The sequence below is a fragment of the Apteryx mantelli genome, chromosome 1, assembly GCF_036417845.1.
Source record: "Apteryx mantelli isolate bAptMan1 chromosome 1, bAptMan1.hap1, whole genome shotgun sequence".
NCBI classification, from domain to species: domain Eukaryota; kingdom Metazoa; phylum Chordata; class Aves; order Apterygiformes; family Apterygidae; genus Apteryx; species Apteryx mantelli.
The window spans coordinates 175,716,291-175,744,050 of NC_089978.1; the positions used below are offsets into that span (position 1 = coordinate 175,716,291).

General features: G+C 37.4%; 1 protein-coding gene across 1 annotated transcript in view; it reads left to right on the forward strand.

The window, feature by feature from the left end:
* Positions 1–9,815: 9,815 nt before the first annotated feature.
* SLC6A15 (solute carrier family 6 member 15) overlaps positions 9,816–27,760 on the forward strand; it is a 43,910-nt gene continuing 25,965 nt past the window's right edge. Inside the window, exons 1-2 of the mRNA XM_067289917.1 lie at positions 9,816–9,828; positions 20,923–21,218. Coding sequence (XP_067146018.1) covers positions 20,930–21,218 — 289 coding nt within the window. The 5' untranslated portion in view covers positions 9,816–9,828; positions 20,923–20,929. The remainder of the gene's footprint in view (positions 9,829–20,922; positions 21,219–27,760) is intronic.

Below are 27,760 nucleotides of genomic sequence, written 5' to 3' on the forward strand. Positions count from 1 at the left end.
CAAATAAGGATGCACAAGAAAGGATGGTTCAGACTGGAACAGTGACACAAAAGGGCTACTGCAATGATCAAGGGACAAAAAAATCATTTAAAAGATTAAATAAAGGATATGCCAAGACTGTGCAATGAACTTGTCGCAATGACATGCTCTAGCTCCTGTGCCAAGCACACTAGGACTGTTCAGTCTGGCTAAGAGATAGATACGTTAAATGTCTATACAGTTATGATTTGAATAAAGAGGGTTTGTTATCTCTTCTGGTTCAAGAAATATGGAATATTACATGAGATTAACCAGAAGCAAGTTCATAAACAAAAGTAGGTGGCTCTTCACACAATATAGTAATATTGCAAAACCATTGTTGCAAGATATTGTAGATGCTAATGGTTGAAAATGCATTGTTTGCACAAATTTGATTTCACAAATACGTTTGATTAATCATGGGTTATTAAATAAAAATTCCACTTCTGACTCAGGATGCCTCTGAACTCCTTATTGTAGAGGGCTGGGAGAGTATCCTGGGTAAGTATCACTCCATACTTGCCCTATTCTTATGCTCTTCTATAAATATCTTCCTTTTGCCAGTGCTGGAGAAAGAAACTGGTTCAGGTGGACCTTTGTTCTGATCATACATATGACTAGAAACAGCATATGCTACATCTACGTAGTGTTGCGCATGAGCTATTTTGTCTTCCACAGGCTCATAATTTATTACCTCAGGTAAAACACTTCACTGTTACAATATTGTAGTAAACTGTCTTAAGTCTGCTGCTTTTAAGATTCAAGCTAACTCTTCAGGATAAGAATGCCTAAAATTCATGTATGCAGCTTTATATTATCTTTCATTTCTCTACAAGACCTCAGTTTATACACCCTGCCAAAACAAAGAGAGAGAGAGAGGGATAGCATTGTTCTGCATAAATACATAATGATACGTAAAATACAGAGACAGAAAACTGTTTAAGAACTTTTTGGCACAAGCACAATGACAATGAATAGGCTGTGACTGGCTGTTTGAAGAAGGTCTCTAACCATCACAGGAGAGAAGTTCTGGACCAGCTTTCCAACAGTATGTGGTGGTAAAATCTAAGTAGTTTTAAGACTGAACATGATAAATTTACAGATAAGTTTATCCAAGTAAATTGATTGCAATATTATGGAACTGGATTTGATAATGCAAGTTGTCTCATCCAGTTCCTTATTCCTGTGAATGAAACGCATATCTTGGTCCTCATTCTCTGACCATAATTGACTGAGCCAATAACTAAATTGTAATTCCATGAATATCCTGTAAGATTACTTTTCCTCAGATTTGCTTTATGATTATAGACTTTTTAAGTAATCAATCAAAATGCACTTGCATTTCAAATGATTGCTTGTGTCTTTTGACAGGAGGGTCAAGTGGTAGCTGATGCTTAATGTATATAGCTTAAGGGATACAGAGTTTGCAGAAATAGCCTCTTACATGACATATTTTTCAGAAAATACCATTCAGGAATAAAAAAGTAATTTGTATTTTTGCCTATTTGTAACTAAATATGAATTAACAAGTGTAAGACGTAGGAAAAATCTACCACAGATACCATACTCACGCCCCATTATTATGCTGTAAGTAGAGAATTATGATTGTTTCTGTGGCCAGTAATCACTGATACAATTACAGAGACGACTGAAGCCTTGTGTTTGCTCATGTCAATCCTGAAATTAAGAAATATGTTTGGATTTTCTCAACCCAGAAGCCTGTGATCTTATGTCATAAGTTGAAATATATTTTCAAATTCCACAATAGCACTGGTTTGCTTTGAAACCACACTGACACAGACACTCAACACACACCCACAGACATTTGAAATTTTTCCTTAAATCACAGTTTTCCCCATGAATTGTAAAGATAAAGATGGGCTTGGCCCATGCTATCCATAATCCTAGAACTTTAGAACACATTTTGGTGGGGCTTGGATTTCATTCTGGCTCACCAGATCTAAAACCAATGCACAGTAAAAATGTATGTTTAAAATAGTCTACCTAGTACAAATACGAGGAACAATTCTGGGTATTTTGTCCTGTTTCAGGCAGGAATTGAACAAAAATACTATTCAGAACTGAGTCCTCAGTACAATATTCAAATGTGGTGTATAGTGTGGTTCCACAAACAATTATAATTTTCTTTATGGGTGGGTTTTTACATTCTTTTAAAAAATCCTTCTGTCATCTATTGTTTTATCAATTTATTGTTTTCAAGATAATTCATGAGCATCATTATGCTCAGCTGCATATTGGCTTATTATGTGATACTTATGTACCTACAGCCTAACAGTTAATAATAATGCTTTATATTAACTGCATTTTGAATGTACTAAAAGGGAGTATATGACAAGGTGAAAGCATTAGACTTTTATTTAAACATTTAATTTTGTAAATACTGTGTTACAACACAAATCTACAGAGGCTTCTGGTGCAAAGAAAGTAATTCAATAAACTGTTTCTTCTCTTTCAAAATAATTATTGTCTTCCTTTAATACAGCCCAGCCCTAATATGACACCCAAGACTATGACAGAAGCTGCCATCTTTCTTCTTTCATTTTCTGGAGCAGAGGATTTATTCTTTTTCCATGTCCTCAACTGCCATGTTAGAACACTCTGCCCAAATGTGCATTTACTTGCCTAAATACATTTAAAATCTCTTGTGGATGGCTTGCAATTGAACATATTATGCTATTTATTCATTGCTGTCCCCCAAATTAATTTATCATTGATTCCATCTATAAGAGAATCTTTTGGGAATTTCTGCAACTAAACGCTCTTCTTTTGTCTGAATATTACATTCAGTTATTTACATGGTATTCTGAACTACTGCAACTGAAATAATAGTCCCTAGCTTTTCCATTCTATCATCAAAGTATTAATTTATTTAAAATATATGTATTCCCAACAATTTTCTGCAAAATGTGTCATCCCAGATACAACACATCATAAGAGGAAACTATTTTTAACTCATGCATAGCTTTGATGTGCTAGTCTTTTTCTTCTAGTCTTGGTGAGTTTTGGGAATCAGAAAGTATTACCCCTTGGTATGATTTTATTGCAATCTAGTAAATGCATTGGTCTTCTGGATTTAAATGGAGCATATAATTACTAAGATTTTCATAATCTCTTATATAGATGAAAATAACACATGGAATCATTCCTTAGCTAGCAGTACTCTCTGTATTATTTTCAAAACCAAAATTCATGTGTTTACGCCTCGGCTTATACTTTACACGATACTTTGTATCGAGCTGAACAATGTTCTTGATGCTATTTCTTCCTTCTGTGAATGAAATAGAGTACTTATTTAATTTACTCAGCTAAAGAAATGATGGTCAATATGTAGTTCCATTAATTATTCTTACACCTTCACTTTATGTCAGTGAAAACTAAATTTTAAATACATACTTTAAAAAACTAACTAACCTTAACTTCTCATGTTCCTGGAACAGATTAGTTTAATTTATTTATATACGCCCAAACCTAGCAATGCATCTGGATTTGCCAGAACAATGTGCCTTCCAAAATGTCTCTGGTACATGAAAAGAATAAGTTGATCCTGTACGAATTCATGTGCAAAGGTGTAGGGAAAAATCTCCTTCAGAATCCTGACCAGAAGCCACCTCCTAGAAAGCTAAGAACAACTAGCATGATTCTGCAATAAGAAGTCATGATTGACGGATGACTTGTCAGTGGTTCTGTATTGTTCAGCTTCAGTTCTTACAGCATGCTCATTATCACAAAAACAGTGGCAATAGGTGATTTACATAATACATTTGCATTGTGTCATTTTTGTTATCCTTTAGCTCCTGTTGGAGACAATGTATTTTGACTTCCATGAATAGAGGACTAAGGTTGTTAACCAAATAGGCTTATATTTAAAATAAAAAATGTAACTTCTGAAATGGTAATCATAAGTGATTTAGAATCACTGGATCACAGGGCTTTATGAAAAATATGTAAAAAGCCATTAATGATACCTCCTTGAAAACTGTACTTAACTCTCCAATACATAATACAGTAAAGAACTCGCATTTTATCTTTGCCTAAGAACCTATTTCAGTGTTTTTCACCCATGGCCGATGTTTAGCATAGTCTATTCTATCTTTCTAGTTGCTGTATATTTGCTGGGGGATTTCTTAGTTCCTAGCCTTATTTTTCAACCCACTCGACTGCACTATTTTTAAAACCTTTTTAAAATTTGATTTGTATAGCGTGACATAAATTGTAGTTATTATATCTGTTGTTATATCTTCAAGAAAAGTAGGTGACTTCCACTTTCCTAAGTAGCTGCTAGCTTTCTACATTGCTGTCATCAAACAGTTTGGGTGGTATCTTTCTACCTTGTCTATGTGTAGGAGGATGGCTCCATTGTCGGAATTATCTCTTCATTTTCCACATTTTCATGAGTAGCATAATCATCTGTGTCAGATATAACTGCTAAAATACAATTCAAAGTTGCATATATTCTTTTAAAGACTTTATAGGACTCTTCTGCTTGGTTTGGACGCTAACTTAAGATAATGATGCGTTTTATCTGTAATGAATCATGTGGTGCTCTGAGCATCGGATTTGCATCCAATATTCTCTTTTATCAGTCAATATGATGCCATTGTTTCAGATTTGAAATATTCATAGTAAGGTTTTTGTTTGTTTGTTTGTTCTCCAATAGGTGAAAGAAGGGCACATTTAGTCTGGCCAGATTTCTATGAAAGTACACAACTTCTAGGAAATCGTTTCTAATGTTATTCTCTACCAGAACAGGGTAGGCAGTGAGTTCCTAAAACAGGTTGCTCAGACACTGAAGTTACCATCAAACCCAGCTGCCTCTGAGACCAGCACCAAGGGCTAATAGCCTGAGTTGCCTAAATAGGTGTGAGGCAGAACCTGCAGGCAGGACTTAACCTTTAGAATGTTCCTTTACCAACCTGATACAGATAGCAATGATGGCAGATATCACATCATCTACACCCTGTCTCACTCTCTTACAGTCATGTGGCAAATATATACACCACAAAGGCAAGGGCTGAGAGATGATTAACATATTATAATTCTAAACAACAGCTAACTGCCATGACCACTTCGTCTTGCAGTGTTGTTGCAGAGTTACAGAAATCCTATGTACAGAAATCCTAAGCACCTTCTGTCCAAAAGCAGGGAAGTGAGGTTGAAAGATGTGTTTACTTGCTAATCCTATATACCCTCTTGCCCTGCCACTATGGTTGAATGTGCCAATGATATGTCAGAGGATTTTTCAGCTGCTTTTTTCCTTTAGATCCCCTGAATATAAATTAGTAGCTAGAATTTCTGGGTATGATTATAAAAACATTTCAGTCATCTTCTCAACACACCCTTAAATATGGCAATGAAGTTATACATGGAGTAACAGGCAATTGACCACCCGACAACATGGACACGGACGTGTCCTTTGATAAAGTCAGAAAACAGTAGCAAAACTCTTACATCTGTTGATGTCTTTGAAAATATTTAGAGATGAAAATGTGAAGAACTGAAGTATAGCAAGACTTTAAGGATTCCACCATCACTGCGAGACGTAGGAGCAACTGCTGTAGCTTATGACTGCTCACAGCAGTTGGTGAAACCTTGACAGAGCATTTGCTAGGCGACTATTGCCTGAACAGTGCTTAGAATCGCAGTGGCTTCTCACCTGATCAAGATCTGTTGACATGTTGTTTGTAGCTCGTCATTTGTAAAAGAATCACATCAAAGTCTACAACCATCTTTGCGGATCTGGTAAAAATGCTTAGCGATGCAACTATTGTGCTTGTTTGCTTGTCCAAGGAAATTTGCTCATGTCATCAGATCCTTCCCTGGCAAGAAGCATTGTAGGGTCAGAATGAATATCATCCTGTCTGATATATTCTCATCTTTAGAAGTATAAGTCAAGTTGGGTGACAAATCAAAGATTATTCGCTCCCTTCTAGGCAGCAGTTCCTATTGATGCAGTAATGCGATCACCGTAATTTGGACATGTTTTAATAATCTGGAAAGCTATTTAATTGTCCACAACTAGAGTTTCACAAGCAGTTGAGAGTTGCTGTAGGATTATAATTGCAATCTTGAAGTGGACACACACACACAAGTTACGAGCAGATTCAAAGAGCGAGCAGAGGGGAGCTAAAAAATTAGTCTGGAGGTCAATTTGCACTGGGCAAATTAAATGCTGAACCAAAAATTGTAAATGACAAAGAAAGGTGGAAAATCCAGCAATTTGCTATTTTGACAGCATGCTATCAAATGATGATATCTAGAATAAGGCATTGACAAATTATATTAACAAAGTTAAGCATATTTTTTGTTCAGTTTCTAACAGTTTGAAAGTAACACAGCATCAAATTTCAGGCTGAATATGATCCTTAGGACAATCAACTTGCTGTGTAAGTACAAAACTAGACTTGCTGTTGATAACATACTTCACTTCTTGATGGGTTTTGCATGTAGCATCTGCATGCTTACTGTGAATCAGATCATATTTTAAAACATGTAACAATAAAGTTTAGTGTAAAGCAGTCTAACAGATACTTAAGTCATCATGGTACAGCTGTAGAAGACTCGTCAAATATCTAGGATAGCTGATAATTACTGGTGTCAGTCAGCTTACAACACACAGTATTTTGAATTGCAATAGTTCCAGTTAAGTTTCAGTGCTGGGCTAATACTGAGATGAAGAGACACCATGAAAAGCAATGACAGATTCAGAAGGCAAAAGATACTGTATTATCTGATTTCACAATTAGCCAGTGTGGGAAAAAGTGACATTTGTGCCCTGGGAATATTAGCTATACTTGCATACAAAAGGCCCAGTCAACAAGCAATGTCATTCTCAATCTGTTGTACTATGCAACAGATGTTATGGAAAAGTCCTGCACAGGCTCAAACCACTGAACGGTCCTGTCTTGCAAGGTCATGCACTAGGCCCTGAACCTTAAAGATGACTTTAACCACTAAAAATGACAATTACTTATCATTGTTTCCATTCAAATTTATTGGTGTACACTGACTCTTATTTATTCATAATATTTTGGTACGTGCTTGTCTACTTCATTCTAGTGACAAGAATGCATTCCTAACTTTCACCTATTGCTGACTAGCATACCATCAAACTAATGAATACAAATAGTTTAGGGCAGAGGAGGTTTCTGAAGAACACAACAGAGTATTAAATATAATTGTAGTTATTCAATAGTTAGAAAATGCATGAAAGTACTTTTTAATAAATGAGTGGCTTATTTCATGAGTGCTTACTTCCAACAAAACTATAGAAAAGTGTATTTAAAATAGAAATGCCACAGAGGTGACAAGGTATTAAAAGAAAAATAAAGCCTAAAATCAGCATAAATGCCAATTTTATAAAATTGGCATAAATGCCTAAAACAATTTCTTCCAAATAATGCACACCTATTTTCACTACTTGTGAATTTTTTATCTAAAGTTTTGATAAAGTAGAGATTTTGTACAGGAGCTTCTCAGCTTTGCTGCAAAACAGTGTTACTCATGTTGGCATTTCTTACTTTCCACTCTGTTTGCTTCTAACTGAACTGTCCTCAAATCTCCTGAGTCACATGCCCAGATACATTAACAGGCTGACCAGCAAATGAGGCACTCTCTCTGTATGTAGAGGCTCATAACTCAGATTAAAGAATGATAATAAGCTCTCCTGCAACACAGCTCAAGCTTAAAAAGGCTAATTGCAACCTTTTTGTCCATCAAATACATTGGTTTCTTGTGTTAAAAAAAATGACAAAGAATTACTAAGCTGGTTTTGTATCATATTTTTGTCATTTCTACCCAGAAGCAAAGAATAGAAATCCTTTTGCTTCTACAGTTCTGAAGTTGGAAATATCTGCCCTTTGAAGAGTAAACCAATGTGGAATTTAAGGATGGTTGTTTATAGTTCCAATAACCTATTAAAAAAGATTACACAGATCATTTACAAGAACTGGAGTAAAAATACCCTATTTACAAGAGCTGCAGTAAAAAAAGTCCATCTATTCAGAATGGAGATTGATAGTTTGTAGAAAGGCTGAAGAAGAGTAAAATAACGCTACTGAATGCTTACCAAGGTGATATTTTAAACATGCTTCTTTTACAGTATTGGTATATGAGGAACTGTAATTGCTGCAGAAAAGTGTAAATATCCGATCATATGCTTGGTGGGCATTAAAAATTGAATTATAATTTTCTCATGGTAAAATTAGTGGCATAAAATTATTGAGGACATGATTACAGATCTAAGCTCATCATTAACTGTACGAAAGGATCTAGAAATGATCTTTTTCTCTCAGTTAACTACAAAGTCACATGATAACATTATCTTTATTAGATAATTTATTAATAAAAATATAACTCATGATCTGGCAATAGAAAAAAGTAAATTCTACTTTTCCTTTGTACTTAGTACATAGAAGCTTAGTTCATAGAAACTAACTCAAACTAAAATTCAAGACATGAGACAAACTCCACATTTTTAGATGTCTTGTTCATTTTTACTGATTTTCAAATAATATTCAATAACTAGATGTAAAATCTATTGTTTTCAGAACTGTTTTTAGAAATAACTGAAACAAGGCTTGTGGAAATCATTACTCAAGAATACTAGCAACAATAATGAGAAATACACAATATTGTGACAAATTACTTTTGATAAAGAAGTAAAAATACAAACATAAGTTTGCATCCCAGCTTTCTCAGTAAAACATTGCTCTCTGAAATATGAAGGAAATGCAAATCTGCTAAGGAGATTAATTTTATCAACCTTTGAAGAATAATCTCTCATTGATTCATGCAGTGTAAGTTGTATATTTTTATTCCACCTGTGTTAAGACTGAAGCTGTCGCAGTAATTCTTCACAGACTGAACATTAAAAGAAAGCTCATTCTCCAGTCCATCCTACCTATCTTCAACACAGTAAACATGCTTTTCTCGTCTGCCTACCATGCCTCTGAATGGCTTTTTAGTCTTTACGATGACTTTTCCTGGAAAGGAAATCTACCTGCTTCTTAAAGAAGGACTCGAGCAAACAAGAAAGCTAGGAGAAGACCGCAGGGCAGACTTTATGATAGAAAGTTTAAGGGGGAACTGAGGAGGAATACGCCCAGCTCCTCTTCGTGCAGCCTGCGGCAGCAGTACGACAGCAGGCTGCAGGGTCCGCGCAGCATCGCCAGGGGCCTTGGCGGGAGCCTCCTCGCGGCTCCTCCGGGTCTCCCAGCGTCTCCGCTTAATCCTCCGAGGATGTAAACCCTCCGAGGTCCCCGCGGCCCGGTGGCCTCGACCATGCGGCGGTACCCGCCACCGCGGCTCCCCCTCCATCACTCTCTGGCTGACCCCTCGCGCCCACTTTTTTTGGGGGGAAAAGCCTCATGCCGTCTGGAGGCACCCGCGCCCGGGCGCCTGCCTCCCCCTCCGGCAGCGCCCCGGGCCTCCCCGCCCCTCCCGGGCCCCCGCCGCACACAACCAGGCCGCGGCGGGGCCCGCGGGCGGGTGGGCCGCGGCCTCCGCCCGCCCCCGCCCCCCTCCCGCCGCTCGGCTCCGGCGGCCCCGCTGCGGCGGCGGGCGGCGGCGGGCGCGCTCCTCCCTGCGTCAGGAGGCGCGGCTCCCCCGGCCCGGCGCTGCCCTCCCCCCCTCCGCTCTTATGTCTGTCTTTAAACAGCCGCCGCAGAGAGGGCTGGGCACATGTGCCTCCCCGCTGCCGCCGCCGCCGCCGCCGCCGCCGCCGCCGCGCCGTCTGTGAGCGCCGCGCCGCGGGGCCGCGCAGCCCCCTCTCCTGCCGGTGCCCGCGCAGAGGTGAGGCGGCGGCGGGACCGCGGCTGTGCGGTGCCGCCGGGCGGGAAGGGGCGGCGGCGGGCGGCGGCGGCGGCTCTCGCCCGGGGGCGGGCGGCGGCGGCGGCGGCGGGGCGGGGGGGGGGGTGTCGCCGCCCCGCTGGGCGCTGCGCTGCCTCGCCGCAGACCCCTGGCCGGCGGGGGCAGAGCTGCCGCCGCCGCAGACAATAGCGGCGCCCGCCGAAAGAGCCGCCCATGCGCTTTGGTTCAGCGGTAGGTTATGAGGGTGTCGGTGTGCGCTTGTTTTCTTTCTTCTTCTTTTTTTTTTCTTTTTTTTGGCGGGGAATTTACTTCCTTTTTCCTCGCATGAATGATAGAAATCTCATTCACCCCCCGCGTGCGGCGTGAAGCGCCTCAAGCGCCTGTGCGGCGCCTGCTTTAGGGGCGAGGGGGCTGCCCCCGCCGCGGCAGGTGGGGGCTTTTGCCCCTGGCTGCGGCGGGGGCTGCGGTCTTGCGGGGCGCGGGGTGGTCTTCGCCGCTCGGCCGCGACGGATGTCGCCCGCCACGCCGGCAGCGGTCCAGCGGCGCGCATCCCTCGCCCGCCGGGCGCGATGCTGAGGATGGAGAGCGCCAGAAGCAGCAGCCGGGCTGCGACGCCTTTGGGGCGGCCCTGGGTGAAGGAGGAGGATGGAGGGCAGGGTGGTGGGCAGAGCCCCGAGGTGGTGGGGATGCTCCTCCGGCATCGCCGCCGCTGGTCCTCCCGCATCCCGCGTCCTTGCATCCCGCGTCCCGCATCGCGGGAGTCCTCCGGCGGCGGCGGCGGCGGGCCCAGGGCCGGGGCACCCCCGTGTCAGCCATGTTTGGGTGGGTATGTTAATGAGGACCTTTTCTCAACCAGCATTTATTTTCTGTCCCAAATTTTGATGGTTGCAGCCCTCCATGTACTACAGCGTATCCACAGAGCGACAGCATAGATTCACGTCTACAGTCTTCTTGCAGTCACCGATATATATATATTTTTTTCTTCAATTTCCTTAAGAATTCTTATTTCCCATGTCCACCTTTGGTATTTTTTGTTCAGATTTTGCTAGTATTACAATGAACTGGAAGTCCTGCAGTGAAATTTAGAATTTCTTTGCATTGCTTTGTTGTTGTTGTGGAAGTAGACAAGATTGTAGAAATATGTCCATGCTGTCACACTGACCTGCTAAATGAGAGGCTGAAAAAGGATTTGTTCCATTCCAGTAAATCTCACTTTGTTTTATTTGTAAAAGATGCTGAACTCAAGATCTCATCAGCCATTTTATTTTGTCTGTGTGGTATTGCTACACAGCAAGCCCACTGTCATAGTATTGATTTCTAAGAGAAGCCTAATTATTTTTAAATAGCATGTCACTGTGAATATATCACTGTATTTACTGTAGGATAGGGATGTAGATTTCTCCAAATCTCTGCTTTCCCCTCCAAGGAAAAGTATACATTGGGAAATTAAAGATTTCTTTGATTTTTTTGATAGCATGTACATGTGTGCTGGATGTATTATCCAGACAGTTTTTTCCATTTAATAAAAAATGATCACAACACCCTAAAATCTTTTTTGTTTAGGAGTGTATTTCCCAGATGTAGATTATCAACACTCCATTAAAGCGGGAACTTTTAAAAAATGCTTAAATAATGATTGCTTAATTTTGTACTTGACTAATATACAAGATTATGATTTACACTTAGAATCTGTTAAGATAACATTTTTTTTAGGGCCTAATTTTGAATTCCGTCCATGTACAACACTCCCTTTGGGCTCAGTTCTGCACTTCAGGTTCAAGAACAAAAACTCCCATTGATTATGATCTGTGGATGAAGAAACAAGCTATTTCATAGCTGTTCAGATGTGACACCAATATTGAAATTAAATAAATGAAACTACTAAGGCATCCTGAAGCTACTTTTGCAGTATAAGCTGATTCATATTGACCTTTAGTGCCTTGTCATTCTTACAGTTTTCTTTTTTCTTACAGGCAAGCAAGTGAAAAAGTAGTAGTACAGATGAGAACCGTATAGTTTGAACAACTCCATCAGTTCTTTTTTCTTTGCTGTATATTGCAGCAGCCTGTGTGCAAAAATTTTTTAAAATGTTGGATTTATCAGAAAAGGAGAAAGCAGGTTATTCAGAGATATGCACCCACTACTAGCTACTAGCTATTAACTACTCCCTAGCTGCTAGCTGTGGCACTGACTTTCTCTCATACCAAGGAATAATGTTCTTGCTCCAAAAGACAACATATCCATTAACTTTGGAAGAACAGTTTTTGGTCGTTAGTTCATAAACTGTATGAATCAACGTGGCAATAATTCATAAAAAATGGTAAACACAAACTAAGATACTAGAATTTAGTGTCATCAGTCTTATCTATAAGAGATAATGAAGATAATTGAATTGGAGTTTGCCTTCTGAGTATACATTTTCATGTAAATAACATCACTAGGAAAAGTGAGATTTAAATTTAAATAATCTGTATCTAAAATGTCAGTATTTAAATATATTTCTTACAGTTCTTTCCTGTCTCTTTTTTTCTGGCTTTGATCTTTTAATAATTATGCCACCATCCCATGAATTTTATACCAGTAGTAGCTTTTCCTTGTGACTTTTTAAAGATCTCTGAATTCTCAAATGTTTGCAGAAGAACTTTTACATTTCAACAGGTGGCATCCTGAAACTTCAGCAAGTCCCTTCTTCCCTGAAATTTAATTAAAAGTGAGCTTGCCATTACTCAGGAAATGTTCTCAAGTAATTTAGGAAAAAATGTCACAGACAGTAACTGAACACTAGCATTCTAAAGAGCTGGATGCAAAACCTGACACACATAGCATTGCCAAAAAAAGAGAAAAGGTAACTGTCAAAGCAGTTGCTTAAGGAAATGGCAATAATTGGGCTGAACTTCCCAGAAGCCTACATTGAAATATGGGTCTTATTTTTCACTCTAAGATTAGGGATTTCTTTTTTTCTGTCATGGGAAAAAGAAAAGAGCAAGGTTGTGTAAGGATGTGTACAACAAGGCCTTGAATCTACTTTGTGATGCCAATAGTCTATTTCCCACTTTGGGAAAATGGACTTTTGTAGCTGGCAAGTGAAATCATTTTTGTATTTCAAGTGCCAGAAATGCATACTGCAGTGCTAATGATTCATTAATTTTTTTTATGACAAAATGGAGACAGGATGGGAAACTGGAATGGGAAGATGACAACGCTGGATTTTATGTAATGGAACTTTGATTAATCTTTTTTTATTTTAAAGATTTAGGGCTTTACAGTAACATAATTGGAAAGCATGACTTATATCATGAAATTAAATAATCACAGTTGAGGATATGCAAAATTTCTGCTAGCCTGTCTGTGATTAATTCAGGTTTTTTGGTTACATATAAAGACAGATATAGATGTAAGCACCTGAATTTTTCCCAAAGACACCTTAATTTTTTCCTTGACCTGTTCAGATGCACAGAGGGCAGAGAATTAAGGTCTCAGGGCAACTGTATGTCTGGTAATATCTAGCTTTCAATACTTAATTTTGTGACTTAAATAGCTTTTCAGTATTTCCTATGAAATATTTAATATATTTTCATATCTTCTCCCATCTCAGAAGAGTGATAAGATCTTACGGTAAAATCCTTGTCATGGTGTAGCTTATATGGTAATTAGGAAATGGCGATTCTGTCTCAGGTTGCCAGCAGCTATGTTTTTTGAACTTGACCAATCCACGAGCGAGTGTATTCTGAACTGCTAGTATTACTTCACTCAGCTTCAGCTGGAAGAGTCATAACTACTAAACTTGATCCTTCAGTAAACTATCTATAAGAAAAGACTACAGAGCAAGTGATAAGTTTGCTATGTCTGAATAGGAAATTTCAGTAAGCACATCATGTAAATCTGTAAAGTATTTTAGTAAAGTTGACTTGTGAGAAGAAAATACTGAGAAATCCATAGAAACTGGTGAGAAGATATTCTAAGACCAATAAAGTCTTTAGACACTACATGCAAAGAAAAAAAATAGCATTCAGGAACTCTAGGTTGTAACATTCTCTCTGTATATCTGTTCAGCCAGTGATTTTAAAGCTGTTAAGATCAATTTTATTTACATTGTATGATCCTGAGAAGGAAATCTTATTTTTCGTGCCAAACCGTATTGTTTGCCTTATAATTGTAGAAAGTATTCACCAGTAACTAGAATTTAGGGGTACTAAAATGACAGAGAAATTGTCCGCATTTGAGACTGTGCAGGTTCTTGATGTAAGATAAAGCCGAAGAATATTTTGTAGGAAGTGGGAACAAATTTCCCAGCTATAGTAAAGAGATACTGTGTCACTGAAGTCTGTATAACTGCCTGTACTTGCAGCAATCTGAATTTGATCTTGTGCCTTTAAATAGTTTTGCTATAATCTAAACACTTTATATAGATAGAGATGCCGGAATCAAAAATATTCACATTTTCTAATACTTTGAAGTCACCTGTAGCCCAAAGAACTGTCACTTTTTAGAATTTAACGTAGTGTGTATGTGCTAATTAGCATGTCTCAGGTAACATCATTGAAGAATACAGAGAAATGTAAATTTCATTTGTACAGAATATAGTTATCTTTCATCATGATCAAGTTAGGTACCTCTTTGAATCTACATCTATTTCTAACAGGCCGTATTAGACCATCTAGGGCAAAATGCTAGATCATGCAGTTTGTGCTGAGGAGCAGCTTAGTGGCTGCTCCAATAGATAGATGGATAAAAATGGGCTTGACTGGGCAAGAAGACTGTGGTGCATATTCTTATTTCCGCCAAAGAACACATTACTGCATTGCAACAGTAATTCAAAGTCTGTTCAACTGGGTACTGTAACACAGTGTAATTCTTCCTGAAATAATTATCTGTACACAGATTTCACCAGCTATTGCCATTCTTCTCAATCACAGTACTCCCACAAAACCCAGTTTGCTCCTGCAGTCTTCTTTCTCTTAGTTGAATATGATGGCCATTACCTATTCCCTGCTCTCCTGTCAGCACCAACGGCCTGATTCCCTTTTGCAGACTCAAAGCAAGTCCTTTGCTCCTAAGATTTTTTTTTTCATATCTGTTGTTCCCGTCATTCATTCTTTTGTCTAGCCCCTAGACCACAATAGACCCTTTTGAGGTGAATTTTACAGGTTTTCTTCAAGGTGCAGAAGCTCTTCATCTTTACTCTTGTATATCATTCTCATCCAGTGGTTTCATACAGCCTGAAACCTTTGACATGAATATCAGTCAAGATCTTTTATGTTTGTCTGTCGTGGTGAAAATCCTGACTCTGTTCTGTGTCCTCTGCTGAATCATACCGTTTTCTTTGTTTGGAGTCAAGGTGGAGATTTTGTGAGTAGGAGCATAAGAGACTAAGCACCTGGTGGGACTGGACTGTTAGACTGTGCTATCGTGATTTGCCTTCAAAGCAGAGAGTACTGTAATGTGAACTCCTTGCAGCTTAATATTGTATTCTGCCACCCCCAGAGTAACATGTTGATGTGTTGAGTGCTTTCTCAGAGAAGAACACTGAGCTCTGAAGAACAGAATGTTAATCTTTAGTTCCCTTTAAGGGCAGACGTTGAACTTAAAAAGGTACCCATTCTTTCCTTTTTTCTATTTTCATGATGTTACGGTAGCATATTAAGACTTCTGGAAAGTTAGAGGTTCTTTGGGCTTTCTTGATATTCTTTTATGAAACATGCTTTTATGAAGCATATTAATTTTTTTCTGTCTTTGTTTCCCAACTCAAATGAAGGTAGAAACCATTTTTGGTCAAGTAAGATTTGAAGATTACTTGTCGTTCATTAAAATCTGAGTGTAATAATTTTGTGGAATTTTCTTGTTTTGATCAGGTGGAAAAAGAAGGTGATAAAAGAAATAAAATACACTGTGTTAGAATACACCATGAAAAGAATGGAGGGCTTATTGGATCTATTCCTTTTCAGAGAAGTGTATGCCTTTTTAAAATTAGCAATGTAGAAATAATCTTGTTTTAATTTATATCAAGAAAGCATTGATAAAGTTCTTCAATACTTAGTTGTTACTGTAGTATTGTAGGATGTTTTAAATGTAAAAAGTGGCTACTTGTGCTTAGTGGTTACTAATGGCTTTTTTTATAGACTTGCTGTAATTGCAAGAACATGGGCAGTTGTACTCATTCTACTTTCAAATTTGTAAGCAAGTGAGATGTTTTTGTTCATATTTTTCTGTACAGGTTGTGAAAATCTACAGCACCATCACTTTTAATTGTTTATTGATACTCCACAGTTGAGAGTATTTGAAATACGGTGTTGGTCTAGTAAGCGTCCGTATATTGGCAGGTAGATCTGATGGTCTCTAATAGATATGCCTCGAAAGGAAGTCTGACATAAGATTCATTACCAATGTAAAGGTGAACAGGAGTAGACACTATTGGACAGAACTGTTAAAACTCTTACGAGAGAATAGATATGAGAAAAATTAGAAGAAAAGGATATGCAAAAAAATCTTTCTGAGTGTTTTTTTTTGGTGCTTCAACTAATGAAATTCCTTTGAGTCCTACTACAAATGAACATGGTTTGCTCAAGGGAGACTTTACTCCCTGTGCCAGCATTTCTGAATTTGTGCCTGAACCTGAAATAAAAGTTCTAAAGTGAGGCCAGATCTCCTATGGAGCTAATTCAGGTCTGAATTCCCTATTGCAAGAGATTATTATTGCTTAAGCTGTTAATAATCTGGCAGTCTAAGCAAAGTTGCTTTCTTTCTGAATGCTGACACATTAAGACTTGATTCTTCTTGCACAGGAGAAAACAACAAAATTCCCACTGTCTTCCGAGAAAGAAAGTTTGGATCGGCAGTTTGCTTGACATGTCAACAAAGACTCACTGTTTTAGCTTTCCAGAAAGAAATACCAGAAAGTACCAGAAAGAAATAAAGATTTTAACACAGCAGGAAAAATGCTAGTAAGATGTCACAAAACTCTGGTTAGTCTGTTTAATTTAGTAACTTGTTTCCAAAAAGTTTGTGTATGCCAACTCAGATTATTGATTACTATTGTTAATGCAGACATTGTTTTTTTTTTCTAAATATTCTTCTAACTGAACCACGTACTGTTCAGCAATTTCTGTTCTGTTAAATTCTCTCAAACAATAAAAAAAAATTGTCAGGTCAGCTTAAGATTAAGTTTAGATTTTTTAAAGGTGAATTTACATAAGAAAAGGGAAATATTTATTTGTTACTTTCAGTTGTGGAAAAATCCAGAGAAAAATTATATTCCTTGTAAACATGATAATTAAAATGTCCCATTGATGTTTTCATCTGACATATTACCTCAGTTAAGTTATGAAAAGGATGAGTGAAACTGCCTAGAAACCAGAATTAAATCAGTTGCTCTAGTACTGTGATCAGATCATATATAGCAAAAAAAATCCCCAAATTGCTTTAATAAGACCAAGTTATATTTTAGACATTTTACTACTAATCCAAGGTGCTGATAATAGTATAGAATAGGTGTATTTTAGCATACATGACAAGATTTAGGACTTGAAGTTTGAAATGATCATAGTGATGGCTGAACCTACTATGATATCTAATTCTGCAATTCATAAGTAACCCTGGTGGTTTGTCATGTAGATTTGTTGATAATCCTTAGGAGAGACAATCCTATCCCTTAATGCTATATTACTGTACTGGTCTGTAGAAGGTAGCTATCCATGGACCTGAAATAGTACCTTAACAGAATTTGGTATGATATTTCCTGCTTATTGTTTGATGATAATGAAGAATGTAAGTTCTCTACTTGACTAGATCCAAATTATTTGGGAACTTAAAATAGCATTTGCTTGATAGACGTGCTAAAGTTCAATACTGTGGTACCAAAAAAGCTTGTTCAGTGATTCCTGTTTAGCCTAATTCTGCTTGTTGAGTAACCTTACTGGGTATCTCCCCATTCTTTCTTCATTCCAGAGCATTCATGTGCAGAACTAGCACAGTCTGAATAGGTCAGCTTGCCTTCTGTTCCAGTTTGATTTGGGTCAAAGAATAAGGCCTTTTTCTGTGCAAGTCTCCTAAAGCGCCTTCTAGGAATGCCTAAAACAAAACATCAGACTCCTTGCACAAGCCAGTTGTGACTACGTTTTTAAATTTGCACCTGACGGTGGTGTCTGATGAGGTAGGACTTTTTGTCTCTTTCAGTTAGTGCAGAGAACAATTTGTTAAATCTGGCAGTCAGAGATTACCTGTGGATTTGTGATGTATCCTGAAAGACTTAAGATACATAATCTTTGATGTGGGCAATGATTCATCCTCAATTAGAAAACCAGTACTGATAGAATGAAATATTATCACTTCAATCTGCTGAGTATGTCTCCCACATTTTCTCAAGCCCTGCAAGTATTGCAAGCATATACAGCAATGTCACTATTGATAACATCCTGCTGAATGAAAAGTTAATGAAAAGGAAATTAATATGATACTGTGCTAGGAATAAAAGTATCAAATGCAGTTTAGTCCGACATGTAGAAATGAAGTGTTTACTGCGTGGGAATACAGATGGTATGATGCAATTTCTGTTGGCATTGACTCATCTCTGACAGCTTCAGATTTGCTGCCTTGCAGGTTATTATATCTAAAATACCTCATTAATATGGATATGCCCCTTTAAAACATTTTCATAAATACAGATACATGGCACGTACCTTTTAGACTGAAAATACTTTATTACAGTCAGAAAAGGATTTCAGACTTACAGACAAAAACTGGTGTGAATTCACTTCTGCAACTGTTCTGTCAAATATATAGAGAAAATTGTATCGTTCTAGCTTTGTACTTCCTCTGCTTAATACTAATTACTGAAACAGAGAAGCTGCTCTAATTTACATTACTGGAACAAGAGAAACAGAAAAGTTTGAAGTGTGACTAAAAGTAGTAGTTGAAATACCAGATGCCATGACTTATAGTCCCATAGCTCCCTTAGAATTGCTTAAATGCTTTAATTTAATGTATTATTGCTGTTTGTATCCTGATATAACCTAAATATCTTAGTCCCAATTAAAAACTACTGAACTATACATTGACTAGAGTAGGACGTAGTCCTTTGAAGGGTTTACAGCCTAAAGGACAAAACGGATAGAGATCTGCAAGACCATTTATTTAGCCCAGAAATACAAGATAAAGTATTACAGTTTCTCTGTTGCCTAACAACTTGCTCTCCTCATCTCTGTGGGAACTCTTTGGTTACTCTTCTGTGTCCAGCTGTTCATTAGGTATATACTTTTTTTTTTTTAAGAATTGATGTCAATCAATACAAAGCCTGATTTGCGTTCCACCACATTAGAAGGAAGGTGTGTAGGACCCTGAAACCTTCCAGCATCTGCAGTGAGCCATGAAGCAGATCAGAAGCCAGCAAGCTCTACTGTACTTAAAAAATTGGGCAGCATGCTGGAGCTGGAATTGCTGAGAGGAGACAGTAACAGGAGGGAGGTTGTAACACTAGGGAGAGGGAAAGTGAGAAGGCAGCCGCAGGAATTGAGGGAATGAATGAAAAGAGGTTAGAAGGGAGTCGAGTAGGCAACTGGAGTGAAGGTCAACTGCAAAATTCTTGAACACTGTTGAACAAGGTGATTGCTTTCTCAAGCACAAACCTGGTGATAGTACTTACGCTGACAGAGGTTTTAGTTCTGTGTCTGCAAAGTCTCTTCTTGATAAGCTGTGGGCTGCGTTCCAGTGGCTTAACTTCTTTCCTTGTGATCTGTCACTGGGCCCTGAGAAGTAGCCTTGAGAGGCTTGATCTCTCAGATACTGTGCTAGCATTCCAGTAATACCTTACAGTTCTCTGCTATGTGTGAGTTTGCCTGAATATGATATAATATTCATCCTATGTTTGAGATGTTGCATCAAGTCTATAATCAAAAGCTGAAAACGTTCATGTATCCTCTAGTAATTTCTGATTCTCATCAGTTAGGAGTTCTTGATTAAACTCCTTGTGTAAATGTATTCTCTTTGTAGGGTTTTCATGAAGCTTAACACATAATCTAAATCCCTTTTAAGACTCTTAATTGTGCAGATGGCTTTGCACATTTCAGTTTTGTCCCATGTGAATAGTGGAGAATTCCTTGAAAAATATTCCTCCTAAAATCTTTCAGTTACCTTCAATATGGCAGCTGCAGGCAAGCCCAACTGTCCTTTTGAGTGACTCATTGTGTTAAAGAAAAGCATGTATTTAAATTTAGGCATTTTTGTGTCTGTACATACATGTTTGAAACAAAAAGCTTTTTAAATGGATTTGGTTGCAGCTTCTCAGATGTTTTAGATGTGTTTAATTATTCCCTGTTTCCAAGAAACCATTGAAAGCATCAAAGCTCATAAGAAATGAGCATCTTGCCTTTGAAAATATGATTGTGATTGTGTATTCCTTGATGAATACAGGACACTAAGTCTCCCTTGCTTTTGAAGCACTCATATGCATCCTACACATCAAAACCTTAATTGCTGTATGAGTTTCAGGAAATGGCCTCAAAAAACTTTAGCTACTCTGTTTAAAGTATTTTAACACAAGCACAGCTGTTAAGTCAGAAAAAGAATGGAATTGGTCTTCTAAATTTTATGTAAAATACTTGTCCTGTTACACCTGCTAAGAAGAATCTTGTTTTGCTTCCAAATTAAAATATGAACAGTTAGCCTATTGGTCTGCAGGAAAAGTGAATGAAATGCATTTTACATATATATTTAAGACCACAAAAGTGGACTTAATTCCTATAATTTAAAAGTAGTTTAAAATGATAATCTACCCAGATGGCCAGCATCCCTTTCTCTTTTTCCCTCCTGTCAAAGCATAGGGAGATAAACTGAAATGGGTAAACCAAGGCATACGATTTCTAAATTATGTTTTTTCTGTATAGTATAACTTTTTTTTTTTCCCCCCACAGGTATTTTCAGTAGAACAAACATTTAGAAACAGAAGTCTTTACTTTTGATTCCCTGATATCAAGGACTCATCAAACACCATCTTCAGCCTAGTTCCTCAGTATTTTTGGCTAAGGAGAGGGAGAGCTTTCTTCAGCACTGAACTAAACTTGACCTCCCTACTGTTTTTCACAGATTACAAATGCCTAAGAACAGCAAAGTAGTAAAAAGAGACCTAGACGATGAGGTCATTGAATCAGTTAAAGACCTTCTTTCTAATGAAGACTCTTCAGATGATGCATTTAAGAAGAGTGAACTTATGGTTGATGATCAGGAGGAAAAAGATGTAGATGTTGAGGAAGGCTCAGATGTAGAAGATGAAAGACCAGCTTGGAACAGCAAACTCCAGTATATTCTGGCACAAGTTGGATTTTCTGTGGGATTGGGGAATGTGTGGCGATTCCCTTATCTGTGTCAGAAAAATGGTGGAGGTAAGTTTTGCGATAGTTAATGAAACTTTCTAATTTCAAGGGTAGCACAGATATTCCAGAGTAAAACATGCTCCAGCATGTTGGATTTTTCTTTTAATTTCTGCCAGAGCCTCTGAGGAAAAAAAAAGCATATCCTCTTTATTTAAAGAGACAAATCTACTAAAGGAAGTAGCAGATTCTTCTACTGAGCTTTCTTTTCCACATATTTCAGAGTAGAAAATTTCTTAAAATTCTTGATATGAACCTAATCACTGGTTAAGCAAAACCCTGTTATTTCTTTATGGAGGGTTTACATTACTTAGAACCTGATTATTGTTGCACAAAAGTGTTCTTTATAGTACTTGGACAAAAAATCAAGGCATTAAAATCGGCATAAAATAAGTGCACATTCACTTTAAAGACCAAAACAGTTTAACTGATGTTTAGCAGTACTGAGCTTCAAACCTTTGGTTTTTATTGGCCTTCAGGCTCCTAGAATGTTTGACCATGATTTGTTAATGAATAATTTAAATGATAAAGTTTATATAAAGGGATTACATCTGTATGGTAATGGTATTGTGCTGTCATACAGTTACTTTACTTTTCCTGAATAACAAGTTATCTTTCACTTAAAATAATAACATAAAGGTATTTATTTGTTACCTATCTATGGTCTTGAACACAGAATGAAGACTGGAGGCCTTCCTTCTTCTATCAATGCAGACTTAGTATATTATTCTATACTATACTATACCCTATTACAGTACATTAAGGTACATCCTAATGTAACTAATTACTCAGCTTAATTCAAAACAAATCTGTCACCATACAAAAATTAGATCCGTACTACAGAAGAGAAAATTAAAAATGACATTTTATTCACACTGGATTTTAAAGGCTGAATGGCAAAACTGATGTAACTGAGGAGTGTAGAAACTGGCCTACAGTGTAAGTAGAGTATAATTCTGTAATTTATGTGTTTTCTGTCATTCAATTAAAACAATAAAAATGGAGTTTATACTTTCAAATCTCTCCTTCTCCAGAATGAAGTCTACATTTTTTAATTTTTAATTAGTGTAAACATTTTTCACTCTTATTTAACTTCCCTTTTTTTTTCTTTTTTTACTCTGGAGAGAAAGTTATTAACTGATTAGTATAATGATTCCTGTGGAATCTGAGTTTTTCTTCATCAGTAACAAGGATGTTTCTGAGAAATCAAAAGTTGAATGTAGTTTCTCAAAAGCCATAGCTTTTCACTGAATGACAATCTGGTCTAACCTACTAGAAACATACACTATAGGGTTGATCATGTATCACTACTACCTGAAGAAAATAACAAATCTAATTTTAAAGCAAACTGATTTGTATTTAGTTACAGATATAGCTATTAAAATGTTTCTATTCTCTATCATTTTGTCCTGCATATGATATGAAGATGTAGTCTCAAGGACTACACAAAAATTACAGCAGTTTGTTTTGTGTAGCTGTGATCCCTTTGGAAGGTCTGATAATGTAGTTAATTATGAATTTTGCAAGCCCATTGGATTCTCTTTTGAACCAAAAGAAAAAATCTCTTGGTGTGTCCTTAGACTGTTGGATTCATATCATCAGTCACTTTTACAAATAGTATGCTAGTGATTGCAAGTTTAATTCAGATGAAATAAAAATATATTAAAAATAATTCATAATTTGTATTTCATATTTTAGCAAGAAACCTTGGGGATTCTATAATCTCATTAACCAAACTTGAAAAAATATAAATGCAGTCATTTCGGGTTGAAATTAAATATTTGCCCCTGTGCCATGATTGCAGGAACTTCCGTATATAGAATAGTCCAGGAAGATGTAATGTTTTCTGCCCATGGCTGAGACAAGACTGTATTTGGCTTTTAACAACAGTTTTGAGTCATTTTAGGGATTTGCAGACTTCTGACCAAGAGAGAAAAGCAAGTGATTATTACAGCTAAAGCTTTCTTGGTTTTCAAGTTAACCATAATGCAAGGTGGATGAAGTGATACAAAACATTCGAACATATGAAGTGCTTTGGTGCCTATATATGTGTGTGGATGGACAGATAATGCTCACAAACACGTAAGAGAACTGGAGAAGGGAAGAAGGGAGAAGTTCAGGCACATGGTAAAAAAATTACATGCATTTTATGTGTGAGGTTCCAGTGTTCTGCTAAAAGAATATTAGTACCTATGTATCTTTTTTCAGACCAGTTTAGAGTGCTTTTATGTAACTCATTGAAAATGTCTGTATCAGAACTGTCCCGTAGTCTTCTGAGTATTGATGTGTTTATTTTATTTTTATTTATTTTTTTATTAGAAGGACTTCAGTGAAGTATCTGGCTAGGTCTGCAAACGCTACTCTTGTCCAAACATTTCTGATTTTCTTCCCTACCTTTAAACAACTTATATCTGGCAAATAACTTCAGGCAAGGCAAGTTAACTGAATACTGGTAAACCAGTAAAAATATTCCAGGTGAAAAAAAAAAGAAGGAAAAAACATAGTTATTCATTAAGAAGTTTCCTTCACAGATATCCTCCAATATTAAGTGATCCAAAGCCATCAGTAAGAGAGAAGCTAAACCTTAACCATGTAGTAATCTTATTGTTATTATTATTATTTAACTTTGACCTTTGATCTTTCCCATCTCTCATTCTAGATCTGGTCTGTACCACCAAAACAACTTCCTCTGCTTTGTTTCTTGAGTTCCTTTAACTGTTTGCCCTATTGCTTTCATTCATATAAATTTATAAGTATTTAGAGTAATATCTAAAGTTTATATGCTTATTTAGATTCTAAATTCCTGATTCTATCTAGAGTGGGCAGTTCCTTGCTGGGTTTCAAACTTGGCTCCTTCCCACAAAAAGTTTGTTGTGATAGGTGAGAGGAGAGGCTGGAGCACTCCTGGGGCTAACTTCAATCTGCAGTTGGGAAATAGCTGTAGCTCCTGTAGCAGCAGCTAGCTCTAGCTAGCTGTAGCAGGAAGTATCAAGGGGAAAAAAAATGGGGAAAAGAGTGTGTGCACTCCAGGCTACTTATTTGCTTGGGAAGAGGGAGTGCCCAGTGGAGTTTTAGGGTCTGTGAATGAGGGGCTGCAATCGTTCAATAAAGTTTTCAAGAACTGCCTTTGGATCCTTCTCTGCCTTCTTCACCACTATCTTTCCCACAGGTCCCCCTTCTTCTCGCTGGTAGGGAATGCCCAATCCCCATCTGGAACTTAAGACACCTCTTGCATTCTTTTCAGCCTTACTGATATAAAAGCTATTTCTTCCTTGAGCCTCATGAAAGTGATCTGCATTGGAATTGAATATACTGTAACTTAGCTTTAAAAGTTTTTGACATTTAACGTTTTTACACTGTACAGTTTATTTATTACTCCTTTGCTATATGAAGGGAAATCCATATGATTGTGCAGACAGCCACAGTTCCTATATAACAATTTTATAACAGAATTTTAAGAAAAAATCTCATGTCAGAAAGTAAAACTGAATAATACAGCAATTTTCTGGATTGCTATGTTTTAACTCATGTTGTTCTTTAAGCAAAAGACTTTTAGGAATAAAATACAATGAATGTTTTAATAATTTCTGATAGAAAATTGACTGCTCAGAGTAGATCATACCCAGTGCTGGCGTGAACCAGCAATGTTTCAGTGAATTCACAGAAAACACAGTGCTTAAATGATTTGGGGACGTCGCCGGAGTGAATAGAAGGGCAATAATTAACACAGCATCATACCAACTGATTAACATGAGTCTTAATCTTTAAGATGTTGCATGAGTTGTATGAGATGGCAGAACTGATATAACAACTGCTGGGCATGGGAGTTCTCACTCTCCATCTCACTTGACCTCACTCTGTCTGCCCTTGCTCCTGCACTCATGGTCCTGTTGCCTTCTTTCATTGGTTTGGTGGTTGTCAGACTCTTTTTCGATTCAGTTGATGACCCAGTTCAGCTGATTAATCCAACAGAAAACTATCTTCTTTTTTACTGGATAGTGTTTTGCCAGCCTTGTGCTTTGAACTGATGGGGTCTCATCAGCACGAGAAAGAGCACCAAAGTAAGCAAAAGTGGGAGTGCCTAGGAGTGGGCCCTTGCATTTTTGTTTGGTAAATTAGTAGGTCAGCTCAGGCTGTCTCATGTAACATAGCATTGGATTAAGAGAGGATAAGCTGAGTAGAGGAAGTAATATGAAAGCTAAAAGGATAAACTTATGTAAGAATCATCTACGGATGCTTCTTCTCATACTCTAGCTGCATGAATAAAATGTAACTGTTATGTTTATTGCTGAATAATAGACAGACTTTATAAGGTTGACTCAACATTAACCGTTTCAGAGCAAAACAAAAATTATAGCTGGGAAATTCTTAAATATTTCTAACAGTATTTTTCTGTCTGAAGCTAGTTTGAAACTATTTCTGTGCATATTATGGTATGTCATATTTTATATCATGCATAATTTATCTATAATAGCCTGCAGCTTTTTTAAAGGACTCAGTCATGTGTATCATTACTGCAAACATTCCCAAATTCCTACTCTGCATATTGCCTCAGAAGAAAATAGAGTAATATTATTACAGATTTTTTTTTTAGAGTAAAATTAAATCTTGTATGCTGTAGAAGCCAAACGTTAGAAGCTAACTGTAAAGGACCTATTCTTTAATGTAACACTACATATTATCAGTAAGAAAACAGCCTCAAATTAATGGACAAGGATAATCTGGGCATTACCTTGTATGATTTTTGTTCCAGAAACATTTTACATATGCCTATTCTGAACTACATAGAAGTAAGGACTAATTCCATAAGCGAACATGGGTATTTCACAGCTCAGCACAATAGAGTTTAACTTCTAAACACCTGGCTCCTGGAATGGAGTCCATATGTTAAGTTAGGCAGGTAGTATCAATGCAAGAGTTTGAAAGTCATCATCCTTAGACTGGAATCATAGCAGACCACATGTTGTGTGGGGACCCACCTTAGCCAGCCAGCGGGGAATACTGAAGGGAGAGGTATGGTTCTTACTAGGATTCAGCATATGACTTTAGGCTGCAATGAGGTGTTGTGGCATTTGAAACTTGTTTTAGCACTGAAGGTTACTCCTTTTCAGAGCAAAGCAGAGTTACGTTATGAACACAGGATGAGGAGGAGGAGGTATCTCCTTTTTATCCAGTTGCTCAGTGCTTTGCTGGTGACTGAATTTATTTATTTGCCTTCCTTAGCCTGAGGTTGTTCAGTTCACATCTTTCCTCTCTGAATGTGTCCTGATAACAAGGTATAGGCTGTTCTGGTTGAAGGAGGTAATTATTGAAGACTAGAATTCAGGGAGTCCACTGAACAGCAAGCCATTCAGGAAGACTGGAACAAATTAGTGATTAGAGCATTCACTTGCTTTATGATCTCTGTTCCGCTGTTACACAGTTTATATTTTATTTGATGACTTTTTAATACATTAATAGCTCTCAAAACTGGGATTCCTCCCATCTTCCTAATTATTAGCCTATGGAGCCATGCCGTCTCTCGTGCCTTCTTGTGGTCCTGGACTTTATATACATAAAGTGGAAAAGGTTCAAAGCTGCCACAGTTTCCTATGATTGATAGTAAGCCTTAAAAATAAATAGCTTTAGTCTACCCAATTTTGCAGTGAGGCCAACAAATAGTGACAAGCTAGACCTGTATTTCCTGCGGCTCATTGCAATCATCTGGTGAATAGCTTGCACATCTTTCAGCTTTTTCAAACAAAGGAAATATTTAAAGTTCATTCTGGGTTTTTTTTGTTTGTTTTGTTTTTCCCAAGGATAAACAAATAAAATGGTATATTTGCATATTAAAACTAACAAAAACTAACAATATTGGCTGTTTTGTTAGAATAAGTAATACTTAAGTGAGCTTTATTATGAAACCAAGTGAACACAGTTATCTAAGAGGTGCTTTGAGTATTATAAATGTTATTGAGAGTCTGCAAGGTATTGCACACACAGAAATTTTTTTTTTTGAACTTTCATGAGCATTAGCTTAATTTTCCTGATTTTTTTTATGTCAATCTTTTTAATAGTATTGTAATCTAAAAAGCTAAAAGAACTAGAAAACAATAATAAACAGACGATAGCTGTGAGCAGCATGAAGAAATCTGTAGAAGATTACTTTGCCATTGCATTTTGAAAATATTGACATGAGTAGAAACACATCAGCTTTACAGTTAAATAGTCTGGATTTTTTTACTGAAATACCACCAGATTAAACAGTTACTGTTCTGTGGGCTTATAAAAAACAAAGCAGCTATTCCTGAGAACTGTTAAGGAAATAACATTTAGACGATTAAAGGTTTGGACCACATAGTGATTAAAAGCTACGGTCTGATTGTCTAATTTAAGTGGAATGGGAGCAAAGCAAGTATTCTGTTGTAGTCCAACACTGATTATGGATTCAATAACTTCATTATGTAGTTCTTGATCAGTAACTTAAAATCAGTGACCTGAATTCATTGATGTCTTCAATATTATTTAGCAAGTTCTAATTTAAACTGTTTTGTCAAATTCATGACCTTCGGTGT